General features: G+C 44.0%; 9 protein-coding genes across 9 annotated transcripts; 5 read left to right on the top strand and 4 right to left on the bottom strand.

The window, feature by feature from the left end:
- Positions 1–1,166: 1,166 nt before the first annotated feature.
- On the top strand, positions 1,167–3,365 carry I203_106709 (uncharacterized protein; the record flags this gene model as incomplete). Its single annotated transcript, XM_065518036.1, has 10 exons — positions 1,167–1,362; positions 1,469–1,639; positions 1,717–1,751; positions 1,831–1,894; positions 1,984–2,214; positions 2,291–2,332; positions 2,445–2,563; positions 2,634–2,649; positions 2,714–3,097; positions 3,166–3,365. 10 exons carry the CDS (start codon positions 1,167–1,169, stop codon positions 3,363–3,365), a joined length of 1,458 nt encoding a protein of 485 aa, XP_065373340.1.
- Positions 3,366–3,539: 174 nt separating this feature from the next.
- I203_106710 (S-formylglutathione hydrolase) lies at positions 3,540–4,978 on the bottom strand (the record flags this gene model as incomplete). The annotated part of the gene is made up of 6 exons (XM_019151034.1): positions 3,540–3,596; positions 3,719–3,986; positions 4,075–4,147; positions 4,214–4,253; positions 4,434–4,546; positions 4,669–4,978. The coding sequence occupies 6 exons, from the start codon at positions 4,976–4,978 to the stop codon at positions 3,540–3,542; spliced, it is 861 nt and encodes a 286-aa protein (XP_018999602.1).
- A 1,219-nt stretch (positions 4,979–6,197) lies between these two features.
- I203_106711 (uncharacterized protein) lies at positions 6,198–6,884 on the bottom strand (the record flags this gene model as incomplete). The annotated part of the gene is made up of 5 exons (XM_019151035.1): positions 6,198–6,230; positions 6,347–6,360; positions 6,426–6,506; positions 6,571–6,592; positions 6,738–6,884. The coding sequence occupies 5 exons, from the start codon at positions 6,882–6,884 to the stop codon at positions 6,198–6,200; spliced, it is 297 nt and encodes a 98-aa protein (XP_018999603.1).
- Positions 6,885–7,325: 441 nt separating this feature from the next.
- I203_106712 (uncharacterized protein) lies at positions 7,326–8,110 on the top strand (the record flags this gene model as incomplete). The annotated part of the gene is made up of 5 exons (XM_019151036.1): positions 7,326–7,421; positions 7,566–7,620; positions 7,726–7,829; positions 7,933–7,987; positions 8,094–8,110. 5 exons carry the CDS (start codon positions 7,326–7,328, stop codon positions 8,108–8,110), a joined length of 327 nt encoding a protein of 108 aa, XP_018999604.1.
- Positions 8,111–8,645: 535 nt separating this feature from the next.
- Positions 8,646–10,220, top strand: I203_106713 (uncharacterized protein; the record flags this gene model as incomplete). Its single annotated transcript, XM_019151037.2, has 5 exons — positions 8,646–8,756; positions 8,828–8,895; positions 8,964–9,017; positions 9,106–9,206; positions 9,310–10,220. 5 exons carry the CDS (start codon positions 8,646–8,648, stop codon positions 10,218–10,220), a joined length of 1,245 nt encoding a protein of 414 aa, XP_018999605.2.
- A 934-nt stretch (positions 10,221–11,154) lies between these two features.
- I203_106714 (uncharacterized protein) lies at positions 11,155–11,524 on the top strand (the record flags this gene model as incomplete). Its single annotated transcript, XM_065518037.1, has 2 exons — positions 11,155–11,160; positions 11,225–11,524. The coding sequence occupies 2 exons, from the start codon at positions 11,155–11,157 to the stop codon at positions 11,522–11,524; spliced, it is 306 nt and encodes a 101-aa protein (XP_065373341.1).
- Positions 11,525–12,117: 593 nt separating this feature from the next.
- I203_106715 (uncharacterized protein) lies at positions 12,118–12,978 on the bottom strand (the record flags this gene model as incomplete). Its single annotated transcript, XM_019151038.2, has 5 exons — positions 12,118–12,154; positions 12,210–12,231; positions 12,337–12,359; positions 12,414–12,441; positions 12,648–12,978. The coding sequence occupies 5 exons, from the start codon at positions 12,976–12,978 to the stop codon at positions 12,118–12,120; spliced, it is 441 nt and encodes a 146-aa protein (XP_018999606.2).
- An 876-nt stretch (positions 12,979–13,854) lies between these two features.
- On the top strand, positions 13,855–14,770 carry I203_106716 (uncharacterized protein; the record flags this gene model as incomplete). The annotated part of the gene is made up of 3 exons (XM_065518038.1): positions 13,855–13,930; positions 14,000–14,409; positions 14,471–14,770. The coding sequence occupies 3 exons, from the start codon at positions 13,855–13,857 to the stop codon at positions 14,768–14,770; spliced, it is 786 nt and encodes a 261-aa protein (XP_065373342.1).
- An 883-nt stretch (positions 14,771–15,653) lies between these two features.
- Positions 15,654–19,127, bottom strand: I203_106717 (uncharacterized protein; the record flags this gene model as incomplete). The annotated part of the gene is made up of 11 exons (XM_019151040.1): positions 15,654–16,480; positions 16,547–16,659; positions 16,722–16,979; positions 17,052–17,156; positions 17,223–17,288; positions 17,351–17,406; positions 17,467–17,769; positions 17,836–18,197; positions 18,271–18,615; positions 18,683–18,953; positions 19,017–19,127. The coding sequence occupies 11 exons, from the start codon at positions 19,125–19,127 to the stop codon at positions 15,654–15,656; spliced, it is 2,817 nt and encodes a 938-aa protein (XP_018999608.1).
- Between the last annotated feature and the right edge of the window lie 730 nt (positions 19,128–19,857).

Raw genomic sequence — 19,857 nt, forward strand, 5'->3', positions numbered from 1 at the left:
TTCCGGCGATACGATCTCATAATCAATTGCCACTGATCAGAAGACAGGGATTTGATTTCCTCTGGACGCGATGACCTGATCTGATCAAAAATGATTTTTTTGTCCTTTTTTGAGATCTGATCTGGGAGATGATTACCACCTTAGTACGATGGGGTTGTATGGGAATAAATCGTACTGAAAGGGTATCGTGAGTTCAGTGCTTGAGTGGGAGAACTCTCAATGATTCAAGCTGTCTCAATACTTCTTTTGGAAGCACACACAAAAAAACATTCGATTCTTTCTCTTACAGTTCGCTTGTTCCCCGTAAGCTGATACTGTATAACATAAATCATCAAAACTCTGCTGCTAGAATCCACCTCCAATAGCTTAACGGTCTAAAGCGTCCTCAACAACGGAAATGTTACATGTGTCAATCGGAGATTTGTACGGATGTGTAGGCTGATGTATGGTTTTCGGATGTGTGTGAAGGATCTGTCAGAGGAAGAATTCTGGTTCGAATCCAGATTGGAGGGTATGTTTTTCTTTTTTGGATAAATGTATGATTGACTTATGATGGAACTTGTTGGTTGGAACATGCCAAGATATCATGTTACGAGAGCTTACCCTTGAGGATATGACCCTTCAGAAAGCAAGATGTAAGAAAAGCATGATGTATCTTTATCCTCTCTACCGACGTGTCGAACCAAGATTTCCTCTCTTCGATGTCGCACCCGTTCGTACGAATGACGATATATACACAAAGCCACTGATATGAAAGCGGAATTCGAGGATACTCAGAAGAGCGCTCTTACCCGTTGAGCTAGCAGAGGAGCCTTTCTCGAGGATGGACAATACAATTCCCAAATGAAGGCGTTTGTATGGACAGAAAACGGATTGTGTATAATTTGAAAGAAGCAGCTTTCGCTGTTCACATGTATAAGGGTATGTCACGTCGGACAAATCCGATGGCGGAATTTGCCGGTCACATGGATCCCTTTCTCGTATCTTGATAACACTGGCGAAATGCCCACTTATAGGGATAGGAGTAGCTGGGAAACTAGCAGGTACTATCTACACTATGGTCATACCTGGTTGTGGACCGATACACTCATCTCTACCTGTTAGCTATCTGTTTATAAGTCCTCCGTTCTCTATACCTTCAGTAGCCAGATCCCAACCCAGATATCATGTCATCAGCAACAGCCAATGTCACCTCTGCCCTCGGATCATTCGAGCTTATCGACGAGCATGCCTCTCGAGGTAGAACACCGTCTGCGTACGATTGGAAACCTGAACATTGGGTAAAATATCCTGTTCCAGAGACCTACAACATCCAATCTCCACCTTGGATAAGACCCGAACAGGTACCTATGAGCTTTGTAGGTGAGTAACGGTATTCTCTTCTCCAGAGGTTTCCTGCCCATCGATGGGCCGTGAGTCAGGAGAGAAAGGCTCGCTGAATATAGTCATGGTATATATGATACTTTAGGCGTTAATATCGTCGATGTTGAAAATTCGTTGATCCTCAAATCGATGACTGTCAAGATTAAATCAGGTAAAATCGAAAGTATTTCCAAATCTTTGAAAGAACATATGCAAGAAGATGGTTGGGAAAGTATCAATGCGGAAGGGTTGTACCTCTCTCCAGGTCTTATTGACGGTATGTGAATGTTTCTATCTCCTAGAATAAAGACTATATAAGAAATGTCGTTGACCAGTGATGGGGCTTTGATGTAGTACATACTCATGTTACTGCTATTCCCGGTCAACCTGTAAGTCACCCGTCTCAATCCACTAGAGCTTTACAAGCAAAGCAAAATGTTGATCAAGTGGACTCGTCTTATAACGTAGCTTGGCAGTCTTTCCCCCAAATCAGAAACGTTGACTGCTCTAGGTACTCAATACGTCTTAAAAGGTGAATATTTTTCTGGTCTGGTCTGCTTTGGTCCCATCTATGTGAATGAATGACTGTACCTGATGATATGATTTTTTTTGGATCAATAGGCATGCTTTGGCGTGGTTTCACCACTATTCGAGATGTAGGCGGCGCCAACAGACATTACAAGAATGCCACCGAACAATGGCTCATCCCCGGACCGAGAGTCTTCCAAGGTGGTCCATTGATGTCTCAAAGTGGAGGACATGGCGACGATGGTGAGGGTGTGGATAAACCGATAAATGGGTGTTGCGCAGGTGGAGGAGGTTTCAGTGGTACGAGCTGTATCGTCGATGGTGGTTAGTATAACTCGGTCTTCCTTAGAACTGCGATGGAAAAATGACTGAGGACCAAGCTTGGATTTTGATGTTGTAGTGGATGAATGTACGAGAGCGGCAAGAAGGATAATGATGGCCGGTAAGTAAGGTCTCTATTTTTCTATTCTTGATGTGTCTACTAGTACCTTTCCCGCGCTTTAAACATTCACGGAATCAAGTGATTGACATGTTGAGTTTTGGTTCATCTTTAGGCGCCGATCATATCAAGATCTGTAGTTCGGGTGGTGTAGCTAGTCCAACAGATAAACTGGATAGCGAGCAGTTCACTGTTGCTGAGATCAAAGCTATCTGCGATACAGTCAGGATGATGGTGAGTTGGCTTATGATCAATTATACAAATGGTCCCTCAGCTTACAACCTGAATTGTTATTGCAATACAGAAAGGTACTCTAGTCAGTGAGTTAAGGTTACTTAATGTTTGCATTCCAGCGTGCCGTGTCTGATCGTAAATGATACACAGCCGCACACTGCTTCACCTCCGCCGCCGCTCGAAACGCCATCGAAGGGGGTATAGGAGGAATAGAGCACGGCCACCTTCTAGATGATGATACGCTCAAACTGATGGCCAAGAAGGGTGTTCACTTGACACCCACATTGATCGTACAGGAATTACTCGACAAACCACCTTATCAAGCTATGATCCCTCCCGTATCGAGGGACAAGTTAAAGCTTGTCATCGATGGTGGATATAGAGTGATGAAGCGCGCCCATGAGCTGGGTGTGAATATAGCATATGGAACGGACTGTTTCGGACCGATGCAACCTAATCAATTGGCTGAATTTGAATTGAGGAAAAAGGTATTGAGTAGTAAAGATATTATCAAACATGCTACGATCAATGCAGGTGAGAGAAAATCTATATCCGCAAAATGGGGGTATAAGGCTGATGCTCTGATTCGTCTCATGGATTAGCCAAAGTATTAAACATGCAAGGTAAAATAGGAGTCATTGGCGAAGGTGCATTCGCAGATTTACTTTTACTCTCTGCCAACCCCCTTGAGGATGTTGGTATATTCAATGAACCTCACAAATACGTAAAGGGAATAATCAAGGATGGTAGAGTCGTTAGATCGGAATTGAAAAGTCTCAGAGTGGAAGTCTCTTTGATGTAGTGATCTCGTTTTGGCTATTGCATCACATCATGCAAGCTTAGTAATGGTTAAAAACTGGTCGGTCATATAGACAAAATAAAGGTTGAGGTTGGAATGTATTCGGATTATTATGGTTCATTTCTTCTGATCACACTTGTCTACCTACTATATGTTCAGTTGATCTCCATAGTTACTTCACGCTTTGAGGAATTTAGCATGGTATTCAACATGCTCAGGAGCGAAGGTCGAGATCTGAATCAGGAGATCAAGACGTCAGCATCCATACGAAAAATAGTAACATGATGAAATACGATCATATTGAGAGGGATCGATATGAGATAGGAATCAAGATAGTGTTAGTAGATTATACTCACAAAGTAATAAGAATGATCAAACCCGTCTTGCATCCTGACTTCTACTCCCTTCTTATTCAAACTCGATATAGCTTGAGGTTCCAATTGACCCTTCTTAAGGAAATCATCTTCCGAACCTACATCAATCAAAATGTTCGATTCACCCTGATAGTTCTGTAAGAGGTGGGTGGAATCGTATGGTAACCATTCGCTAGGTGGTGAAGAACGAGTTTTGGCATCGAGGTAATTTGTGAATGCGTTAATTCCCCATGGAGTACGCGAGGGATTACTATAGAATTCACGACAGATGAGTTAACGGGTCTAAGTCATCCAAAGTGGAACATACTTCTTGTATGAATAGTCCATGAGAGACTCACCAAGCTGGAGCGAATGCCGAGGCAGATTTAAATGAACCTGGATTCTTGAGGTAGATCGATAGTGCACCGTGACCTGAATAGAGTTACAAGTGCTATCAGCCAATCTGTTTCAGTACCATTGAGGCCCGGGTCAGCTCACCTCCCATCGAGTGACCAGTGATCGACCATCTCGAGAAGTCCTATGACGATAAATCGTCAGTGTATATCCTCCCAATAGGGCAATCATCCATAGTCTGAGTAGATCGCTCCACCCAAAATACCTATGATGTGTGACCTCTCCTCTCAACTCGAGGAGAATCTGATCGAAAATTCCTTTCACACTGCCCACAACCCTCGACGATTCGCAAGAATGTACTCACCACACCGAGGTTGGCCTCCTTGATCACCTCAGGAAGCTCCTTCACAACCAGATCATACATGTTATAATGTTTCTTCCACTTCTCAGCGGTCGCATTGAGGTAGAAACCGGCTCCTGTTATCCAATGCACGTCAGCCTCTCATCCAACCAGATGACGGAACAGTCAATCTTTTTTCGTTCTCTCCATGTATCACTACGGAGAGCTCTTGTAGAAAACATGGCATGATATGACATACCAGTTCCCAATTGCCAATCATCATCTTCCCCCTCGACCCCCGCCCCTCTAGGCGACGTATCGGGGAAAACCACCGCTATACCTTCTTTACCAGCTGTATTCAACAGTCCCCCCTTCTGAGCACCGGTATCTTCGTTGCATGTAAGACCGGCCAAGTAGAACAGTACAGGGGCAGGGGAGCTGGCTGATGCAGAGGAAGGAAGGAAGATGTTGAATTGGGTGGAAAGCCCGCCAAGAGAGGTGGAAGGGAATTTGTATTTTGTCAAGTAGCCTGTGGAGACTCGGTTGGAGGATACTTTTTCGAGGCTCATGTTGAGATGCTTATAGGGTGAAGATGGGGGAGTGATATCTGGGCAAGATGGTGATGGAAAGTTAAGGAGAGGGTAATACGATGATCATGGAAAAAGGAGGTGATCACGCTTGAAATTATGACGTTTAGGTGGTTCCGATGATTACCGAACTCAGATCATATAACGAGTAATCTTAACATGAATGCATGCACATTTATCATTGGTCAAGGACAACAAGGAAACAGGGATATCCATGCCCCAAACAATATTTCTGCGTACCAGTATATAAGCTACATCGATTTTGCTCCAACTCACTTTCGTTCAGAGCCATAAACATACACTTCTTCGCCAACTCTTCCAATCTCCTCCTTTGACTTGAATTCTTCAGATTGGCCCTGAGTTTTTTTTTTTTTTTTTTTTTTTTGCTCTTTATCAAATCGACCAATTTCTTGTTTGGTAGAAGTCAATTCTCCTCAACTAAGTGTTGCGAAGGTGTTTTTCGCTATCTACCATAAAGCCCAAGACACAAAGACACATATGCGCAATAACATGTTGCATCTTCGTATGAATTTCATAAGCTTACCTTGTTTGTCTTGGTCAACCTCCAAATTCATCTCTGCATCGCAATCTAGATCATCATCCTTACTGGTCTCATTGGTACAAGAATTCTGCTTTTGTGTCTTGTTCATCTCTTCCACTTTTAAGGCTTTGAACGCACTCGCTTCGATGGAACCGTCCTGAGGATCAGCAGAAGGGAGGTCTGTATATGTGTATCCGAATTTCGATGTCATCTTCTTTTCAGGCTTGGATTTGTGTCAAGTGGAAAGTATTGGGTCAAATCTGCCTAGAAATCTAGTTACTCGAGTATATAAAACTCACACCTAGCGAAGATGTCGCAGAAGCTGGGAGGCTTTGAGAGGTCGACGTAGGATTGTAAGTACTTTCATCTCGATAGGGATACGATACCGATGCGCGAGAGTGTAAGTGAAAGGAGCATTGATTATAGCAACAGAGTGAAAATTTGTGATGTTATCTAGTAAACGCCTGTTGGAGTTTGTAATCATCTTTGTACGTCAGAACCTCGATGGGCAAAAAGTTAGGTTAGTGCAAGTATGAAGAGCACGATTTCACTTCTTATTTACTATGCATATTTCCTTTGTTTCGATTTTGATTCTTATTGACGTCGTTTCAACTACCTTTCCATGTTTCATACAACCGTCCAGTCCATTTTATGGAATGATTACTCTTTCTTGCCGGTTGGGCCAATTCGGAGCTATAGTGAGTATAGTATGTTAGCATTTTTGAATGATGAGGATTCAAGGGACGAAGTCTGAATGGAGGTTTGAGTTTGGGTGGATCATCACTCATTGAGGTAGAGGCAGGACTTACACCATCGAGGTAGACTATGAGGGAGACACAGTCATTTACTATACCCAAATCGAGGGACAAAAGACAGAGTGCAACTTACAATGTCGACCGACAGCGAAGCCTGCTCCAACACATGCGGCAGCTACGACGAAAGCCATAGGGTAAAGTTCGACGGGAATGTCTGGGAGAGTAAGGTAGCAGTGTCAGTGATGTTAGTTTCTGCGAGGGCGATACGCTTCACTCACCTCGAAGACCGAATCGGAAGATCTATTTATGAAATTATCATTGGTCAGTCTCGTTCTTGCTATTCTGATATACCCGGACAATGTTGTGCAGAGCTCCCTTTCTTTCTCTACGGCTCCCTTGTATTTGTATTTGGTATACAATTAGGACCGAACGAAATGATGCTTACCAACTTGGATTTACCACCTCTTTGCTCTTGAGTGTTCCATCGTCTACCTGCGATACCCAATCCGGTTGATGCGATGGAGGTGGACCGGAGCACGGGCCGTCGGAGGGCGGTGGAACTTTGTCTAAGAGCGATGGTGGATGGGAACATTGTTGTTGTGAGCTGATGTAGACTGTACTGTTGGGATGAGAGTGTCTGGTACGTTGAGTAATATGTATAGATGAATAATGATGGAAGCTTCACTATAACTATAATCTGGTTGTTGATTGGTTATGGTGATCTTATTCCCATGGTCCACCACCCATTGCATGGGCACTCATCCACCCATTGGACCGATGCACCCCGGTCGGAATGACGTCAGTCTCAGACACGACACGCGCGCGTTATGCCTAATGCAAGCCACGAGCCTATGGCATATCCTGCTATCGATCGAATGGATTAGGCACACATCGTACAGAATATCCCCACCCGGTTCATGTCCGTTGGATAACCGTTGAATCTGTAGTGCAATCAAGAGATGATCAAAACTCACAACGTGTAGTCCACCATCTTCTTCTCCTCAGTCATATCGCGACATCACCCCCAGCAACCATGTCAGTCCAAGCTCAATTCGGCAAAGCAGTAGCCATCGTACAAGGCCTCCCAAAGGACGGACCCGCTCAACCTTCCCAGGATGACAAACTTGCCGTGAGTGCTCCTTCCCCTTCCTTCGCAAGAAGCTGTACACTTGTCATTATATGGGCTATAGAAAACAAACCATGCTCCATATCCACCGGGGAGCAGTGGATATGACTCTTGATTGACATGAGTTTGCGCTGACCTGTATCACAGTTCTACGGTGCGTTCAAACAAGCCAACGAAGGTGATAACACCGGACCTGCCCCTGGTGAGTCAGACCAAACCATTCCTACGTGTCTTTCACCGTTCGGCACTCCCCATCGGGAATTCTGAAGGTATGAGAGACTCGATCTGATATTCATTTCCACACCAGGTATGTTCGACTTCGTTGCCAAAGCCAAGTACAAGGCCTGGAAAGCACTTGAAGGTACCAGCCAAGAGGACGCTAAGAAGAAATACGTCGATTTGCTCAAAGCTGTGAGTTTGGTGATCTACACATACATCCACACTAGCTTGATGGATGATCTGCTACGATAGAGTGGCGAAGAAGACATATACTGATATAATCTCTGAATTGTAGATCCTCCAAAAGCAAGATGATGAAGAATCCAAGAAATACCTCGCCGAGCTTGATGGTGAGTCACGATATCGATCACATATGCATACAGCATCTCCTATGTGTCGTCGCCTCAATGTAAGCAGCTGGACCAAAGCTGATAAGCACCTTGTTTCTGACTCTAGCCGCTGGATCCGCCTAGATCTCTTGATAGGGTAGAATGAGAAAGACTGGAGATGACTTGAGAATGGAACGTATGAGGTAGAGAGGGCAATGAATATGCATTTTGACCTGATACTGCTTCCCTCACACATTCAAGCCTCTCAGATACCGGCCTGCATGTTGTACTATAGTTCAGAAAGCTCCTGAAGAGCCCTCCCTATATTGCTTTGTAGGCGCGTCCTTCCTTGCAATGGATGGGATCATGATGACTCTTCGGTGGAGGTCACTTCTGATCCGATTTGATCATATCGTTTTCATGAGTCGACAAGATTAATTGATTAATTTCGCCAGGACCACTAAATGCTGACTCGATGAGTCAGAAACGAGATCGCCTGAGATGATTACGATTATCTTATGCTCAACAATATGCATAGGTACTGTAACGTAGAAAGTGTCTCCAGTCAATGCCAAAGCTAGGCTTTCGATTTATCCCCTCTCCTTCCCTCTCCAGTCCAACAATCCAAATTTGATTCACCTGTTTACATCTATTTATCCAATCGATCTTGCGCACTGCAATGTTTGACCCTACACAGTATACCATCCGCATAGCATCTGCAGGACAGGCTGAAGAACATGAAAAAGCATGTTTCGAGATACCTTATTGGAGGTGTGGGATGAATTGGGATGTGAGTCAAGTCGCTCATCTTCTCCGTGTATATGCCTAGCATCTAAACTCTGAGCCCATATCATATTTTAGCAATTTCTCGGATTTGGACATGAAGAAACTCAAGCTGAATGGGTGAAAGATAATGCCATGCTTACTTGGTGAGGTATATCTTTCTTGTGAATCGCGAATTTCTAATCGTTAACATCCTTCCCATAACACATTGTAGGGTCCTAGTTAGGAAAGACGATTGTGATGGACCGGTATATTCGATACTTGCAACGTGAGTCAACAGTATCATATCCCCTCAAAAGCGAGGCTACGATAGCGTCCGGAGTGATTTGACTGATATACGTATCTTATTTACTCAGTCATCGAAAAAAAGCCTTGATAAAGCCTAGATTCGGGCTGGAAGTCATCGATGGATATTGGTATAACATTACAGCTGTGGTCACTCCAATCGAACACCGAGGTGAGTTTATCCTACTCTGACTCGCATGTACATAACAGAATAATAATCATAATCAAAAGATAGAAGGTAGATTGATATCGTTTCTGAACCCCCTTTTTTATAGGACATGGCTACGCTACCCATCTCATTCGTTTACTACATTACGTCCTTCTCAACCCTTTATCCCCGGGCGATCCACCTTCTCCAATCCCCTCCTTTCCAATCGAATGGGGCTCCCCTCCTCCTCCCGTCCCTTCTTACCTCGAGGACGCGATTCCCAGACCATGTGCCAGCGTATTATGGGCAGACATACCTATGAGCTTTTATGAGAATTGTACGATCGGATTGACTGGAAAAGGGTATGAGTACAGGAAAGAATGGAATAGCAGATTGGTGTTTGACCTACATCTCGATAACCGCACGAGGACGGTCGAAGCACAGGATGAATGGGATTTGATCTATGAAGAGGATTTAGAAGAGATAAAATCTATTTTGACTGAATCCACCAAATCGAATATAAATAAATCGAACACTTCATCCAAATCATTATGGACCCACGATCCATCTACGAACGGATCACTGACATTCATTCGGACGAGAGGTTCATTCATTGTTCCGCCTCCAAAATGGAAAAATACCTCAAAACCACTCCCTCTAGGCGTGAGGTTGAGATCACCCAAAGATGAAGATGGAGAGGTTACAGCGATAGTGATGTTCGCCTTGGAGAATTTCCTAGTTGAACCTCGACTTTTACTTACCTACGTACACAATTTACAACCGGACCAAGTGCGCTCTTTGTTGAAGGTATTGGAAGATGTAGTTAGAGATACCAATGCTCCTTGGACACAAGGCGAAATATGGGGATTCAATCTTTCGAATCCCTCGGATTCATGGGTTAAAGAGCTGGAAAACGTGGAAGATAGGAACGTCAAGATTGATATCAGAGATGGGATAAGGAGTCATGTTTTGGGGGTATGTAATTACCTGGACGAGCGGGCGGAAATGGTAGATCATCAGATGTGGAGTTGGGTATGACCGCTGAGTAATCCGAATTTGAACGGTTTATCAGTACAGTATGATATTATGATTCACATCTATCGGGTTTTAGAAGTTACTAAAGATGGTAGATAATAGACCAGCATATGCCTCCACGTTTCGCCAGACCACGGTAGTCGTATATCTATGTGTATCGTATATGATATTTTGGAAATGCGAGAACATCGGACCAAATACCGAGATGTCCTGCATTCGTTTTGTTGGGTTATGTACTAAGGTTGTATAATGTTGGTTTGGTTTGGCAGTGGACCTTCCTTTGCTTATACTCAGACAATCCAACAAACAGTCTCCACTCATCTCCTTTGAACCTCGACCTGACTCTCTCAGCCTGAACCACAGTATGTGTACTACGAATATGCATATAAAATAATAACCTGGTATATCGAGGATGTATAGTATCTCTCTTATCGTTCTTTTACTTTTCTTGTCACTTGTCAAGCTGAATACATTGATCAACTTCGAACATACAGTACTAAATCAGTACAGTACGATCATCTGATCTTGTAAAGATGTTAGACCCTCAATTATATACTATCCGATTGACTTCGCCTTGTCAAATCGAGGCACACGTTCAGGCAAGCTTCGAAATTGATGAGTGGAGTATTGGGATGACTTAGAAGGTGAGTTTGACTCAAACTTGGATATTGGTCAAATATTCGTACAAAATAAACTACAATCACGCACGATCACGATGTGAGCTCTCAAAGTATCGGGTTGAGCTTCACTAGGAATTCCGAGTATTCTACGGAAATAAACATGTGTCTGAATGGGCTAAAGTTTCAAGAGCGTTAACGTGGTATACCAGAATATCCAATTGATAAATGGGGTGAACCACCTTTACCTATCGGTGAAGATATACTAACAAAAGGGATTGTCAGTGTATTATGGTCGGATTTACCAATCAATTCTTACGATGATTGTGAGATTGGTTTGGACAAGCGAAAAAGCTATGGATGGAAAAGTCGAGCAAAATGGAATTATAGACTCACTTGGTCTTTGAACTCGAAAGGGACAGCTGCTCTCCACCATTCAAAAATAAAGATGATGATTCGCCATATCTTGGATGGGATCCAATATGGGAATCGGATTTGTTCGAAATCGGTTCAATACTTTCTCAGACTATTAAACATAAACTTGAAAATGTCGATACTTCCAATCGAGCGATATTGGTTCAAGAGCCATCTTCAAGAGGATTATCAAGTTTCGTTAGGAATAGAGGATCCTTCTTACCTGATCGATTGGCTCTCAAACCTTCTTCCACCACTCAAGATAATATTCCATGAGGTCTACGACTGAAGAAATCTTCTGAATTAAGTGATCGCAATAAAGAAAGTGAAGAAACGATAGTCACCTTCGCGCTGGACAATTATCAGATTTCGCCTAATTTGCTTATCACTTATATACATAACTTGCAACCCTATCATCTGGACTCGTTATTCTCAGCCTTGGATAGGATTGTCAGTACCTCGGGTATAGGCGATTCGAAACGACATGGAGTAGTATGGGGGTTAGATCCACAAAGTGGGTTGGTAAAGAAGTGGAAAGATTGTGGAAGAGATGTAGAGGTGGGTGTGAGAGAGGATGGGGATCATATTCTAGGTGTATGTGGGTACATTGATGAAGAGTTGAATATTGGGGACAGTCAGATGTGGAGTTGGGTATAGAAAGGGAATAAACATAGATATTTTGTGGTATCTGTAGGTGTGAGGGGAAGGAAAGTGAAATGAGTATGGACGATCGCGCTCTCAGGAGGAATTGTGTCTTATCTCTTCTATAGCTTTTTGAACGATTGGATATAACCCTGGCAGCTCACTCAGCATCTGTCCTATACTCAATGCATATCTCCGTATCTAATACGCGTTGTCATCTAGTCCATCTAAGGTTCGTAATGCGCTTGCTCGAATCGAGTACCGCTATTCAATGATGATTGTCAGTGCACAGTGTAAGAGTCATATTCATTCGACTTACCAGTATCCGCACACTTTGGGTCCTGTTGAAGTACGAGTCATTCAGATAGGCTGTGTCAGCATACAGTCGGTACCAAGCGGTGACGAAGCCAATTCTCGTTAAGGAGGTTAAAGAACATTAGACTAACCTGGCTTATCGAGGTTGATGAAACTGAAAATCCACGAATCAGCTAGGTTCATATCACGGAACATGAGTTCAACTTACATCTTAGGGTGTCCAAGAGCTCCCATACCTGATCAGAAACAGTTCCATCAGTATCATCCTATGCAGCGGAATAGCAATGACCGATCCTTTCCCAACTTAGATCACATTCTGAAAGCACAACCCTCATGAACCATACCGTAATACCACCTTGCTACATCGCCGTTCCCTTGCCCTCCTTGTCCTTTCTCCTACTTCCCTCTTCATCCCCACCCATCGATACGAAACACTACTCACCACCATCGCAAGTAGCTATTCGTCCATTGACCAACCTCACTGGATCCTCACTAACCATCCCCATTGCGGAAGGGGCATTAGGCTGGAACTGCAGGGCGGTCTGCTCGAATCGCTGATTATCATATGCGTGGGGTTTGGGGTTCTGGCCCGTCGACCATGTCGTAGCTACGTTGGGGGACTGTTGGAGATTTTGAGGAGTTGAGGAAGAAGGTTGTTTATCCTGGACTGGGTAGGAAGGTTGAGGTATACCGGCGGAATATGCTCGAGCGGATATGGATGAGAAGGAGCGAGAGATGGAGGTTGTTCGGGGAAGGCAACGTAGAAGGGACATTTTGGATGTGTGTGTAGTTTTGCTGTATATGGCTATCTAGTATATCTTTCTAGTATCTATCTATCTATTGATGGAACTTGGCCCACAAATAACAGCGACGAGACTGGCTGAAGGAGAAGTGACAGTAATCAGACGGAAGCAAATTTCGGCAATTGCACCGAAAAGTGGCAATGTGGCAATGGGTCAATCATACCCATTGTCATGAGGAGGGTAACTTAGATGTTGGCCCAACGTACTAGAAATACTCGAGCTGGATTGATACGCATTTGGAGACGAGGAGAGCGAAGAGCGAAGTAGAGGAAAGGGACAGATATCCCGTTGAAATAGGATCAGATAGGGAAGGAATCCCATATAGTTGATGGCCGATGGCCAAAAACTATGGATATATCTTCCGCCCGCAGAGTTATACCTCAAAGGCCTTCGATGTCGAGCAGAGGTAGTGGTAGTTTTCATTTATCCCTCCTAGATGTTCCATCTCCGAAACAGTTATGAGATAAGTGGGGACAGTAAAAAATGGTGAAGAAGATAGAATGGGATGGATGTATCTCACTTTTGGTGATTTTAAAACACTGGTAAAACCCGACTCCGACCTTCTAATTACATAGGACTGGAAGGACACTTATCCTTTCAGCCTATCGCACAAAGCAAATTGCAACTCCATCTGATCACACATTAGAAGGCAATTCAGCCGGAGAGAATTGTGCTTCATCGATATACAAAGGTGATCGTGACTTCTCCACTGGCCCCATTGGAGATATCAGGCGTGTTATCAATGAACGTCGAAACTAAATAACGTATATATAAGATATCATATCGTCTGCCCATCTAACGAGAAATTGTATTTTTCTCAACTCGACACAAGCCATTCAAACCAACATGCCTTCTAGGAATTGGACAAAAAGTTCGATCTTCCAAAAATGTGTACCGGGAAGTACCAACCCTTCTGAACCATGTTTCCTCATACCTTACAACTCTTACGACGAATATGAAAGTACTTAGGAGAACAAGCCTTATATACCAGCTTTGGAGGTGACCGCTAAGAGTAAAAGCGGTAGGTCAGGTGAAGTCAAGACTTGCGCTTCCCATATGAACAAGATATACGGTTTTGCTACTTTGATCAGAAACCATAATCGACATAATCCAGAAGATCCCAGTGATTTGAGTATCTTCATATCCCAAGGGAGGAACGGCAATGGGGAACAATTAAATTGGACACTTGCGGACTCTTCTAGACGTTCGGTACCAACTTTGGACAAAGATAGTCGACAGAGTCTTTCGGACGCGATGACTACGTTGAAAGCATTCGATAGGAAGCTTGAATCTTCAGCTGTGCAACTTGCCGAGCGAAGTTTGTGGAATGCTGATCTCACAAGGGAGGATAAGAGGATTTACGCCGAGGTCATTTGTGAATGGGCATTGGAAAGATCTGCTGTGAGTATCACTCTACTGCACAAAGTGCTAACTTCAATCGTTGATTGATTGATGTAATTAGCCAGCATCCTTGAAAGATAAAGTGACTACCTTCCGTCCATCGATCAGGGCTGATATCTCCGTTGATCGATCTTTATGGGATGGAGGTCACTCGTACAAAAGTTTACACAACAATCGAAGCTACACTCCGAGAGAGGTGAGGGAGTTGCAACAAAGGAGGAGATCCAGTGATGCCTCTGCAATGGCAGCGGGTAGCGACCTTCTCATTGGATCGCTTCAAGGTCAAGGTCAGGCTGATACTTCTTCCGATGATGAGGATCGATCGACGCTGGAACACAGTGTCACATCTCTCTTTGATTGATGGGTAACAAGGTACAATCAGGTTCAAGCAGTACAGTACAGTGCCGGATCAATTGATGCGCATGCATTAGAGGTGACTTCACGACTTCATGTAATGTATCTGACGTGATGTCCAACTTATACAACTTGAATTCATGATGATTCGCTATATAGCATGTACAATACGGCTCTATAAATTAGATTGAAAAATGAGTGATGAAATAGTCTTAACGTCACTCACCTACCTTCTGGACACCCCCACCTTGTGTACAGTGGCTCTACAGTGAGGTTTTCCGATATTTCATCTCTTGATTCAACATGCATCCCTTGTTCTAAAGCCTTAGAATTTGGTATATGGATAGACCCTAAGTATGGTAACCCATCCTATGCCTCAAGCGCATGCATGAAGCCTGTGTGTGACATGATCACGGATCAAAATTTCCTCAGCCAAAATTTTGGCTGAGAGAAATTTGACTAGGTCCTGCCCGTCTTTTCACCAATTCATGCATGCATGCAAGTCCTATGCCGAGGTAGTACAGTGCTCTTTTACCCACGTACCAATTTTCAAGGCTCTATCTGAATATATGCAAGCACTGCAGCCTTCTGAAAATTTCCAAAAACCCACCATAGAGCCACTGTACACGGGGTGGGGGTGTCCACATGGTAAGGGAGTGACGTTACTATAAAGTAGGATACAAGTAAAACGTAATAAACAAATCTAGGTAAAGCTATGCGAAGCGAGAGGAGCTTTCGACCGAATGTAGGACACAGATACTACAACATATACCTTTTTCGGCTCTTGTCTATTTAATCGTTGGCCATCTGTACTCTCTGTAAATACTTCCTAGAAACAAGAAGTATGCTCCTTTCCGTATTTTGTTGAGCCTCGTCCAAGAGCTCTCCTATTAATTATGATTACTATTCTGATTACTGCTCATTCCAATTGAAGGGATCTTGAATGGATCCATTACGTTATCCTTCCAATCCTGGTTCGACCCAGGTAAAGGAACAGGTATAGGTAAAGGTTGGATCGCATCATCTGTTCCTAAATTACCTAAGAAAGTCATTAAAGGCAGTTGAGCTCCAGGTTGGGTTTTCAATTGATTGATCGTATTCGTATGAAAAGATTTACTCCAATGTTCGAATGCATCGCCTGCAGGCGGAGTAGTGTTGGTCTTGTCATTAGAATTTAGGTTGGTATCCCAATTGGAAGCAGTTTTGTATAAAGTATTGGCTGATTCTGAAATATCTATCCCATTCTGTTGTCGATTCTCGTTCGCCTTTACATTTGGATTCTCAAGATTGAACAGACAACCGCTAGGATTGCCGCAATTGAAGTTCAGACTGTTGATACTTTCAGGTGTAGGTTGGTTGGATGATCCTGATCCCGAAGCAGAGGAAATGATAGTATTGGGACTTATCCCACTGATCGAAGTCGATCTTTCGGTCGGCGCTCTGCTGTTATCATAACCTATTTGAATTTCACCATTGACGATACCACCAGGATACTTCTGCGCTATGTCGTTATGGAGATTGATCTTGTTTTGATATATTGTTTCGATGTTATACTCGTCAGTCGGAGTCAAAGTTGAATATTCGATTCTCTTCGTATTCAATTTACAGAACCCATCAGGGTTGATCGGTTGGTTCTTTGATGTAGCTTGCATGTAATTTTCGAGGAAATGTACCATCGCATTTCCCAGAGGATGTCTTTGACCATATCTCTCAAGGACTAGGTGACAAAGTAGAACAAATATCAGTTTAGGAAGAAACGATTTTGCAGAATGTCAAAACTTACTGTTAATCAAAGTCCTCAGATCTGAACGATACCTGAGAGCCGTTTGGTCCTGTCCAGTTGATTCAGCATGTCTGGTAAAATCTGATATAAATCTCCCGACTGTGTACAGAGACCTGGTCGTCATGGGCGGAGAGTCAGCAAATGTGATGACGCAGTCCAACGGATTCGCACTTACAATGCCAAGAAAGGGGTCAAGATCAAGGTGATGTCTAGATTGCTCGGTATGAGATGTAGGATCGCCATGATCGAATCGTAGGCTCTTTGCACGGCCATGGTCGAGGGATCGTACGGTAGCCATTGCATGAACGGTTCATGAAGTAGACAGGTTGCAATGTTCGGTATGAGGTGGATCGCAAGTAGGTTGGCGTCGAATGCCATCATTTGAGTGTCTAGGTGTCGACAGATATTCTTCAGAGACGCGGGTAGACTCGTGCTGTGACGTCGGAAAAAACATGATCAGCAACTTTCCAACGAGAAGATGCAAAAAAATAATCATGGAACATACCTGAAAGCTTCTATACTGTGACTGAGCAACTTGAAAGACTCCATCGTTGGCCCAGTCAACTCGTCGTCCGGCAGCTTTTCTCTTTGTTGCCAATTCCTTAGCCACCTAAAGATGAAACCAAGTTTAATCAGTCTTCTAAATGAGGCGAATTGATAGAGAGGTCCCACTTACTGAGCGACTTGAGACATGATTGCACTGCCTTTGATCACGAAAACAAATGAATCTTCGACGGGATGGCTGAGCAGGACAATCAGTATCACTCGTCACGTTCAATCGTAACGCTCCTGAGTCCGACTTACGAATAGTATAAATCTAATGAACCGGCATGCTGGGGATTCTTGGCCATTCCATCCAGCTAATCATGCAAGTCAGTACGACCCGAAACCGCATGAGTGGGTCCAGGAATATAACTTACCTTGTCCCAATCTTGAGCACTGGTGGGGAAGTTGCATTTCATCTCGGTCAACGCCATGGCTGGTGCCCAACTACTGTTGATCGTGAATCCTGCATCCACTACGAACGCCATCCAGCTCGTGATTAATCTTTCTTCACGTTCTTTATCACTTTCCGGTGGACTCAGAAGAGGTTCTTTGTGGCTGTTCGATTTAGGTTGACGGTTACATAATTCCAACACTGATAGGAGTCGTGCTGGTTGTCCGCCTATCATCCATCCTTTCATCGGGAAACCTTTTTGATAGTATACATCTCCCAGTAAAATCTATTGTCCAAGACGGCAGTTAGTGCTCCAAACTCTTCGATAGCGCAGACAAGAAAGGTCGCTCACGCATGTCTGAGTCAACTGGAAAATCAACGCTCCACTGCCCATAATACACACTGAGGTAGTTATGTCCACAGCTTTACTACCCAAGTGAGCTTGGGCCAGACCGAAATCATCTATGGTTTCTAAATCGAGACCCAAAGCGAGATGTCTTTGGACAGCTTCTTCCAGGAGATGAGGGGCAAGATTGTTGACCCATGCGGTATATGTCGCCGCTGAAGCGCAAATGGCATGTAACAAACCCGGGAAGGGGAAATCGGGCGAGGAGGGAGGTAATTTGATCCTTGCCAATAAGGTCGCTCGATGTAACATTCTTGGAGTCTGCGGTACGTAATTGAAGAAAGTTTCAACGAGATGCTCAAGTAGGACTACCGGGAGGGATGTATAATCAGCATTGCGACGATGAAAACGGTGGTTTGATAAGGGATTGATTGAACGTACATGGCAGAGGTAGACCTTTAGGCCAATCTTTCGGTACGATGAAGAAATCGTCTAATCCGCTGAAGTTTCCTATAGGTTCAGTAAGCGGGACAGTATTGTTGGTATCCATTCCTATGATGGGTATGTTATAAGATTCGACTCCCGATCCAATATCTGTCAGGACCGGCTCGACTCTGGCACTTGTCTGACGTGACGATGAGCTTGAGAATTGTGAGACTGTGGCTGAGAATGGCATATCATTCACGACGGTGTTGTAAGTCGAGGAACTCGTGATCGGTAAGGAAGCTTCTATGTTCGAGTGCGAACTTGGGGGTGTAAGAACCGATAATCTAGCTTCGAGCTCGGCTATTCAGTGTTTCACGGTGGATCAGCTCTTATTTCAAAGCGATAGAATGAGAGAAGATTGACTTACCGATTCTGGCTTTCAAAACCTCCTTTTCCTCATCCTCGGTATCCCTCTTCCCTTGTGCGACCTGATGCCTCTTGACACCTGCATGATTTGAGGAACTATTTCCACCGATTAATTTCTTCTTCTTAGGTTTACCTTCCTCTGAAGTTCCAGGTTCAGGCGAATCCCCTTCCGCGTAGGTACAAGTGAGGACGGGAGGTGAAGTTCCGTTACGATGAGCCGAACGGACAGCGTGTGCGTGTGAACGTAGACAAGGGGAACAGGTCGGTTTTGTCTGAGACAACATGTGAGCATAACATCCTTGTTTAGGTGGTGAGAAAGAAAGAGATAAACCCACAGCATCACATTTCACTTTCCTCTTCTTACACTGCAGACAGGCGTGATTCCTCTTGAGCGGTGCTAGTGTCTCGTCGTCCAGAATATCATCGTAAGGTGGTGTGGGATCCATCCCGGATAGAACAGCTGGTCTGGGAAGGTATATCGGATGTGTATGCGAGGTCGAAATGGGCTGATGATGTGAATGCTCCCTGCCGTGAGTCTCCAGATGACGAGAGGAGTGCAGTGGGTGAAGTGATGTTGAGGAGAGGCGATGAAAAGATGATTTGTAAGCGTCGGAATGTTGCTGTCCTATTTATTGATAAAGGATGGATAGCTAGCTGCGAATTTAAGCCGATTGCGTCTCGATTCCGGCAAGTTGGCGAGTGATAACCTAGTTTTAAAGTACACTTCGTACTCAGATCTGATCAGATCCAGCTTGAATGGTTACAACTGCAATGAAAATATCGATGTGAGGTCTGATGGCGAGACTGATGAGGATGGTCAATGGAACGTTCTTTGATCATCTATCGTGTGCATACATGCGCAAAGCAAGAAGGGTAGAGTGGGAGTGTAAGTGACTGACTATACTTGCTGGCAACAAACAGTGGTGCCAGTGTGTAGTACTGGTTTTTCGTTCCCTCTTAGTCATGCCCGACGGTCTTCCCAGCCTGGGAATATTAAATGGGTGGGCTAAAGAGAGAGAGAGAGAGCACCACCTCAATCGCGCCAAATACGAAAACAGGTGCGCTCTCTTGCATGAACAACTCATTCGAGAGCCTTTCGACTTGGCTCAGCATCTTCAATCATGAGAAAGATGAGTGATTGAAATAACGGATGGCGGAACGAGTCTGCCTATTAGT

This window comes from Kwoniella mangroviensis (genome assembly GCF_000507465.2).
Source record: "Kwoniella mangroviensis CBS 8507 chromosome 1 map unlocalized Ctg02, whole genome shotgun sequence".
NCBI lineage: Eukaryota > Fungi > Basidiomycota > Tremellomycetes > Tremellales > Cryptococcaceae > Kwoniella > Kwoniella mangrovensis.